This window comes from Heliangelus exortis, chromosome 21 (genome assembly GCF_036169615.1).
Source record: "Heliangelus exortis chromosome 21, bHelExo1.hap1, whole genome shotgun sequence".
Taxonomy (NCBI): Eukaryota; Metazoa; Chordata; class Aves; order Apodiformes; family Trochilidae; genus Heliangelus; species Heliangelus exortis.
Genome location: NC_092442.1, coordinates 3,461,079 through 3,469,994, shown reverse-complemented (window position 1 = coordinate 3,469,994; position 8,916 = coordinate 3,461,079). Strand labels below are relative to the sequence as shown.

Sequence of the window (8,916 nt, the reverse complement as noted above, 5' to 3'; positions counted from 1 at the left end):
TTCCTTTTGCAGTATCTCACCAGATTACTGGCATTGTCCAGCCCTGGTGTCATCCGTGTGAGTTCTGTGGGAAGGGTGTGACAACAATCAGGTATGCTGAGCACACACACACCACATTGTTCCCTGAGCAGCTCTGGTTTCCTGAGGTAGGTGACAGAGGTTTTGTTTAAATGTGTATCCTGGAGACAAAGGCTTTAATTATGATTTGGTTTCATAGGTTCTCAACCTGAGAGAAATCTGAAATGGAAACTTACTCTTGTTGCACAGATGCACATTAGCTCTGTAGCAGGCATTTTATTTCTCTGGTTCTAGCTAGCTTTTGTAGTTTTACTACAGGTAGGACAGGCTGGAGCCGCTCTGGTTGTGAATACTTTTATCTCTTTGAAGATTCCTCCTTTTGAAATGAAATTTCTCTTGGCTGTTCTTAGCTCAAAGGTGGAACTTGCTGGAGAGAGGGAAGAAACTGTTTCCAGGGGAGAGAACTTCGGAGTTATTTTACTTCCTTTGAAGACACACGTTGCTCCTGAAGCAACTATGGTGCGACAGGAAAATCCTCTGGGGCCTGGCGGGAAGGGGTGAGGTTGGTCACACATTCCAGCCTCACAACCCTGACCCTTCCCTGGCACTTGGGCAGCTCTGGAAGTTTCTGCAGGTTGAAAGTAGCCAAGGAGCTTTTCTTCTTCTTCTTTTACAGTTTGTTATTAAACCAGATCAGACGGTGGGCGTGTGTGGCTCATGAGGAGTTCACTCTTGGGGACGAGCCAGCACTGGTATCACCTCAACCCCTCTGGTTTGGTTGCGGTTTTTTGGGGGTTTTTTGGTTTCTTTGGTGGGTTGTTGTTTTTTTTTTCGCCAGCTAACTATACCATTCCGCCAATCACCGTCTTCTGCGCCACTGCAGAGCAATAAAACCCCACGTAAAGGGACCCGAACTGAACCGAACCCCCGGGACCTGCCGCGCTGCCGCCTGAGGGGAGCCCGGGGCGGGCTGAGGAGACCCCGTACCCGCTGGGCGGGACGCGCCGGGGTGCGCGCGGCCGCTGAGGCGGGAAGCGGGCGGAGGCTGAGGGGTGGGCGGAGCCCGAGGAGGACCCCGCCCCGCCCCGCCGGGAGCTGTCAGAGGCGGCGGGCGGGCGGCTGTGGCGGTCGCGGGATGCGGCGGTGAGGGAGAGAGACGGGGAGGGAGACCGGCGGTCAGTCCGGACCGGTTCCTGCATCCCATGATGTGCCTAGAAAGCGACGGCTCCTCCGGTAGCAGCCCAGGTTGTGGCGGGCGTCTTCGAGCCGGTGACGAAGAGGAGGAAGAAGACGGCGAACGGGGCTGCTGCGGCCGGGGCGCTGAGGGCGAGGTGCAGACCCTGTCAGGCAGGATGAACCCGCCGGCCGCCGGCAAGCACCCTGAGAGACCGACCGCCCGCCACAAGGCACCGAACCTCGGCCGGGCCAGGGTGGCAGCCGCCGGCATCCTCAGCGTGGGCAACGTGCTCAACTACCTGGACCGGTACACGGTGGCAGGTGAGGGCAGCTCCTCCGGCCTCCCCCTCCGCTCCGGCCTCCCCTCATGAGGGGCTCGCCGCGGCGGGAAGCAGCCTGGACCCCCCTCTCTCCCCCCCCGCGTCGCCTCAGCCCCCACAGCCCGGTTGGGGCGGTCCGGTTGTCGGGGTTCGGTTGTCTGGAGTTAGCAGGGGGGTGTGTGTGCGCCCATTGTGCGGACCCTCCGGTATTGTTCTCGAGTTTGTCTGAATTTGATGGCAAATGGCAGGAGGTGTCCTTTGTTTGGCTGGGCGGGCTCGGCGGCGGGGGAGATGTTTGGGGTTGGGGGGGTGTTTTCGGGAAGGAGCGATGCCGGCAAAAGGCGGAGGGGAGTTGGGGGGGTTGTGTGGGCTGCAGGGAGCGGGGTTATTGGGTTATTGATCCCAGGGGCACGGTGCCTGCCCGGGCTGACAGGTGCAGCCGCTGTCAGAGCCCTCAGCCCGCTGTGACCCTAGGGAGGGGATGATGGTTCCTTGGGGGGAGCCGATCACCTTCGCTGTTGTTCCTCAGCAGCCTGGAAAAGCCGGGCTTGTCCTTCAGCCCTCTGCCAAGGAGGGTCCCTGCTCCTCTGCAGAACTCGGGAGTAGGTGACAGCAGTTTCTGCGGTGCAGCAGGAGGAGCAGCCAAGCAGCTGCATCGCACTTTGCCGAGAGTCTCTCTCTTTTTCCTGAGGAAAAGGTTTGGAAATCGCCCGTTCCCGGACGGATGCGTTTCACCTGCACTGTGTGCCTCGGTGATTGCTGCTGCTGCGGAGCTTAACTCCGAAAGAAATATGCGTTAGGATGTTTACAGTAGGGAAGAATGATGATTGCTGAACTTTTTCTAATTAGAAATGAAGTAGGCTTGTTGGTATTCAACTGTCTCATGTAATTAAAATATAATACATATTCTGTGTTTGGCAATACTGATACTTTTATCTTGATCTTCAGAGCTTATAAAGGGGTTTGTGGATGTGTAAATTTTGCTCTATGCATATACATGTTTTAATCACTAGGACTCAATGTGGGGTTAAACAAATCAGATATTTGTTTATACTACATTAAAATAATATATGTTTTTAGGGCAGTAATAGAGTGCAAGGGACATAAATCTAGTCACTGTTGTCAGAATAAGTTAGGTTGGCTTTGTTTTGTCTAGGGAAGGGAGATGGGGGAGGATGAGAACAAAAATTTATCTGACAGTGTTGTGGCCTTTTTATTATAATTTTTTGACAGAGGTTCTTCCTTCAGGAAATGTAAAAACTAATCTTAGGAAGTAGTGAGTACTTGGTTGGTAGTCAGTGTGTTACAGGAGGAAGCTTGAAGATAAAATATTGTTCTGTTATTTCTGAAGGAAATCGTAGTTTGCTCCCTCGCCCTCAAATAGGAATCTTGCTAGTAAAGAGATTTATCACAAAGCATCATTTTCTGTGAACATGTAGAAAGTTTCTTTTTCAGGAAACCATCCCTCTCCCTCATTCACGCTCAGTCTATTTAGTTAACATTTTTTAAAAAAAAAAAAAAAAAAAAATCTAGTTCACCTATTTGCTCTAATGCTTTCAGCCAGATCTTTGTCATCAGCTTTTTTTCTGGCTGCAAGAACAGAAGGCTCTGGCAAAGGAAAGCAGAAGCATCTTCATTTCTGGGAAGGCTGGGAAGTGGCTGACCAGAGAATAAAAATGCCTGCCTGCACTGATGTAGTGTTGCCAGTTCTAGGGCTGTGATTGCCTGTACTTCTAGGACAAGCTCTGGTTTTGCAGTGCCCAGTAACTGCCCTGTGGCACTCAGCTTTCAGCCTGATATCAAAGGTTTAAGATTTCAGACATCAGACTTTCAGTTGGAGACAGAATCAAATTTTGTCTTCTGTCAATTGGTATTTATTTTCAAACTGGTGTTTTATAAAGTGCAAATCCAAAACAAGGACTAATTTAAATCTGGTCTAATAGAAGAGTTGTGGCAATAGAAATTATGTGTTTTGAGCTCAAAACTGACTTTGTAATAATGTCTTCTCTAAAAGCAGTCTTTGCATTTGTATTTTGAATCTTAGTGCATACCACAAGCTTATGTGACATTCACTTGCATGTGAATCAAGCTCACACTTTGAATATTCATCTCATGTCTCAAGACAGGTAATAATTAGTGCATACAGCTCTTCAGACCTTCAAAGAACATTTCAAATATGAATTGTTGCAGCAACATAATAAGAGTTTAACACTAGCCATGTTATGGCAGGGGAAGTAGCATCAGGAGTTATTATTCACCTAAGGCCAGTTTACTGATGTGAGAACTGGAATTAATTTCTGGTTCCAGCTCTTTTTGAAACAAGTGTTAGAGGAGCAGCAACACCAATGGGAACTGGTTCCTGAGGATTTGTGTCTCTAGGGTGATTCCTCCTGTGGCTTCTCTGACGTCAAATAGGAGTTGACCTTTGTCATTAACCTTTCTCTTGTCTCATAAGAGTGTCTCCTACCCAACCATTTTTTAATTATTTTGGTGGCTTTTTTTTTTTTTTTTTTTTTTTTTTTAAATGAAAGTGTTGGGAGCTTTGAGATTTCTTCCTGCTTCAAATTTAGTCAAAAGCAGGTCAATGGACTCCAAAGTGATTAGTAGGCAACTGAGAGGCAAAAGGAAACAGAGAAGCTAGTTTGGGGGTACAATGCTACATCTAGTATTTTACTTGAAAACTTGGTTTCAGCCATTTTGATCTAATAGTTATGTACAAGGATATATTTAGTATATTTTGTCAGTAGGAAAAAAAAAAATCCTATATGGAGCTCTGGGTATCTTCCAGTATTTTCTAACATAACCACACAGGGACTAGGTAACATGTATTCAGTCAACACATCTTACTGGGTAGAAAACAACCTCTAACCTGATTTCTCCTATAGTACAGCTTGTTCTAAAGGTAAAAAAACCCAAAAAACCAAATGCTTTTGCATTGCTAAAGTAAATAGCAAACCTGACATGTTTTGGTGTTGATGCTCTGGATACAAAGACTGTGTATGTTGAGTTGTTCTTTTTTTCAGGTGCAAGGAACAAGGAAGTAGCTCCCTGTTCCCCTAGTTCTGGTTTAATGACTTCTCAGTGTAGACTAAATGAATTCAGGATGGCATTTGGCCATCTGGTATTTGGAATTTCTCAGATACAAGACATGGACATCTGCACACCTGACAGAAAGTTGCAGTTCTGGGAATACACGATGACACTGGGCCTCCACTGAGGACCAGCATGCTTCTTGTGGTTTAAGATTAAGTTTCTTCCAATATTTAAGAAATAAAAAGCCTGTGCAGCACTAGTGGTTCTGTCAATAATGTCTGTGTGTTTACACAGAGTTGGAAATTTTCAGTATGTATGGGGGATGTTAAAGAACAATGATATTTGAGAGAAGCTGTCCCAGACAAAAAAGTCTGTTCCACAGGAAAGATTTAATGCTCTTTACTGAATGTCAGTGACTTGAAGGGAAGTGATCCTCTGCAATTTTTTTAATAGGTTTTTGATCATTCCAGAAACAGTTGCCTGTGGAAAAAGCATTCTATGCAGACCTGTGATATTTTACTGCTGTCAGGAAAGCAAAGAACAAGGAAAGGGGGAAACGAGCAGTAACAAAATAGTTGTAGAGTCCCTGTAAAACATGAGCATTTCAGCCATGTGGTGATGCTGTACTGGGCAATACCTTCCTCCTTAATGAAGTTTTGGGAAAAGTCATCTTGCCTTCAGAAGCTTGGAATGTGGTTTCACAATTATGCCAGGGATGACCTTTTATATGCCTGCTGTTGATGATGAAAACAGTCTTGCTTCATCAGGGTGTCACCTCCACCTTCTAATTCAGACTCTACTTCCTGGCATTTCTGTAGTGCCTTTAATTTAAAGGTAATGATTTAATTAAGCTGGAGAACTACCCAGCAAAGTAAACGAGACTTAGTATCCCACTACAGAGAGGGAAACAGAGTTGTAGAGTGTCAGGGATTTGCCTGTGGTGATGTAGTTAGTGGCAGAGTCTTGGCTGGTATTTGTTCATCCTTGAGGTTCTCTCTCTCTGTGACACAGTATGCCATGGGCTTGGGTCTGCTGTTTTTGTCCTGTAAATGTCTGTAACTTGCTAATAACCATATTTGTGTTAATTAGCCTCTCATTACAACACGTAGTTGTAAATCAAATACCATTCTTTGAAGATACCTACATGCAAATGATTATTGAAAGTTGAAAGTCGAGTTTAAAACTATGTAGTACAAGCTGTAACTGAAGGGTTAGGAAAGGTTCAGCACTAACTCAAGTGACATTCAAGAGTCTGCAAGCCAAAACTGGTGGGTTTTTTTGTTTTCCTTGAGAGCTTATTTGTGACAGTAATATGTTTACCTCATAGCACCGTTCATACTTGAATGATCTTCATGCAGTCTGAGATCCCATATGTAATGGAGTAAAGAGAGCCACTTATCCCCTTTCTTACAAGGCTGTGCACAGTGCTTACTGTTTCAAGGAAGAAATCCTTAAGTGGTAGCACAAAGTCTTAATTTTTTTTTTTTGTCTCTTGTTGAGCTAATCTTAACCTGGGACCCAGCTGTGGAAGGGCTGCAATGTTGGGAAATATTAGAAAATAATATTGACAGACCCTACTCGAGCCAGCAGTGCTACTGACTTACATGGGTGAGGATTTGCAAAGGGATGACAATGTTTGGCTTGGAGAATAGGTACCTGTTACTGGTTCAGGATTCAAGTGGTCCTGCACTGTGAGCAGGAGCTAGAACTGAACCCCGTGCACTTCAGGGCATAGGAAGCACTCTGCAGCACAGGAACAAGAACTGTGTAGCAGCATCTAGTTCTTAATACCATGTTTTCCCTGTGTGATGGGCTTTATTGCACACTCAGCTGCTTCTTCTCTGCTGGTTCTTACACGAGTTGGCAGAATTTCTTCCAGAGTATTTTACATTTCAAGTGAAGCCTTATTATGTTTAATCATAGTATTTTTCTTCCTTGTGATGTAGCTTTGCCAGATAGTAACAACTATCTTTGTTATTATGTGCAGATTTTCCTTGACTCCAAGATTCTCTTTCATGCATATTGATTAATTTTATCCCCAAAGCATCCAAGTCATCACAGTCAGTGAATATGGCCTTTATTACATGGAGTTAAGATCCTCATAAATGTTGAGTGTGTTTTTAGGAATAATGTGATGCTCTTACGAGTCCCTTGATCTCTGGGACTGTCAATAGCAGAAACTATGTGGAAAAGCTTCTCTGGTGAGAAGTGTGGGAATTCTGTAAACATTCCTCCAGGACTTTTCAAGTACCATGTCAAGCTGGAATAGAGTTGAATTCCATCAGACAACTTGGTTTTTAGTTGTTGTTATTTATTGTACAATTATTCTTTAGTGCCTCTGCTAGACTGGAGAGCAGCAGCAAATAAGCTGCCCATTAGGTAACAGGGGGGGCTGCTAAGTTCAGTAGGTGCTGTGAAAAGCTGGGAGCTTTCCCTTGGAAATTAAATCCCTGTTGCTTTCAGGTGCTGAGGAACTTGTGATTGAAAGATGATGTTACAGTGCAGCTTCTACTGAATCAGGAGGTGCTCTCAAGGTACTTTATAATCCATGTATATCAAGAGATAACAGAGAGCTGCAAGGCATGGATGGGAGAGGCTGAAGGAGACAAGAGGCAGTCTTGGTTGGCATAAGGGGCCCTGGGAGATGAGCAGATACGACTTGTTTGGTAGGCAGCATAGCCTAAGAGGGAGGAGGGATCTGAAGGAAGGCAGTGATGGCTTTCAGCAAGTGATTACAGACAGTAACTTGTAAACATGATGAGCATCACAGGAGAGAGCATGAAGATTTGTGTTGGAAGTGAATGAGGGAGGGAGGATAGCAGCCTTCTGCTGGTTGTGAGCATTTTCTGGTAATTGGCACTGTGGATGTAGAGTGATGAGTGTTCCAGGAAAAAAAAAATGGGTTCTAGGAAGGACCTGTGAAGTGCCTGAGGGCACCATGGAACTTAATGGGAGTTGAGCAAAATGTGCTTGGGCTCAGAGCCCAGAGAGGTGTAAGTGAAGTGCACAACTCCTGGTGTTTTTCAAAGAAGTTTGGGCACAGAACTTGGGATGGATCTCTCTTGAAAATTCCATTTTTGGTGAACTGGTCTGAAAGTCAAGGAGCAAATCTGAGACAGGTATAGGCAAAATAATAACAAAAAAACACAACCAAAGCAAAAAAACACCAAACAAAAAAACCCAACAAGCCCCTCAAAACCAAATCCTTAGTTCTGAGCTCTTACCTGCTAGAACCTCCCTCTGGATTTGGTGCTGTTAAAATAGTTCACCACACTATTCATGGGCTGGATGAATGCTTTACTTAGAATTGGCATGCACAGGAGGCATTTCATACACCTTTTTTCTTTTTTTTTTTTTTTGACACATCTGTTTTCATTGTTATTTTGTGGGTGTTTCTGTTTTATGTAACCCTGCTATTTCTGTAGAATTGCAGGGAAAGGAAGTGAAAGGGAGGGAACACTAATTTCCATGCATCTGGTTTTACAGCAGTATAAATAACCAGGAAAGTGACAAGGTGAGAGATCCTGCATGAATGAAGGGATGGAGAGCCCTTCAATTTTGAGGTCATTCCTTTGGACCTCTTGCCAGCCAGGAGTGGCTGAAGGTTTCCTTTGGAGGGCTCCTGGGTGAACTGAGTTCAGGAGCCTCTGGTGGTCTTTTTCCACTCTTGATGATACAGTGTGTTACATGAAAGCCTCCACACAAGGCTTATCTCTCCACCAACTTATCTCTCAAAAAATAAAATGCCAGAGTAAGGCAGGAGTTTTGTCAGGCTGATCCTTCTAGACAGCAATGAAGGACAGCATGAGAGCAATGTGGCTGCTCCCACCTGTTCTGTATTTCTGCTTTTGAGGGAATAAAGATCAATCATTCTTCTCCAGAACTGTTGATCTTCTACCATAACTGAAATCACAGAACAATTTTAGCCAAAGGGAGAGAAATACAGAAGGAAAAACTCAGCTCTATGCCTTGCCAGACCTGAATTCAGCCTTTGGCAGTATGAATATACCAGGGTTCTGTTGCTGGTGAATGTGGTGAACACTATCATCTCCTACAGACTCTAAAGAATACCTTTCCTATGCTTTTCTAAATACCTTTTCTATGCATCTGCTGGTGGGCAGCAACTGAGCAGAACAGCAGAGGGAAAAGATCATGGTTTATATAGAGAGGAGCTGCAGGGACAGCTTGGAGCTTGGCTTGCAGAGTGAGAGAACCAAGTGCTGGAATGAAAATCTTTTCAGCCTTGGCATGTGATGATTTTTTCCATTTATTTATTTATTTTAAAGCTGCTTTGAACCAAAACTGCAGTAATCCACCTTACTCCTTCGGGTTTCTACCAACAAGTCTGTAAATAACAGAACACAGTTAA

At 44.8% G+C, this 8,916-nt stretch overlaps 1 protein-coding gene across 4 annotated transcripts in view; it reads left to right on the top strand.

Moving 5' to 3' along the window:
- The first annotated feature begins 1,107 nt into the window (after positions 1–1,107).
- SPNS2 (SPNS lysolipid transporter 2, sphingosine-1-phosphate) overlaps positions 1,108–8,916 on the top strand; it is a 139,653-nt gene continuing 131,844 nt past the window's right edge. For 2 of the 4 annotated variants that reach the window (XM_071764819.1, XM_071764818.1), the window contains exon 1: positions 1,108–1,515. In XM_071764819.1, coding sequence (XP_071620920.1) covers positions 1,221–1,515 — 295 coding nt within the window. In that variant the 5' untranslated portion in view covers positions 1,108–1,220. The remainder of the gene's footprint in view (positions 1,516–8,916) is intronic. The other 2 variants (XR_011730042.1, XR_011730043.1) reach the window with 2 other exon arrangements.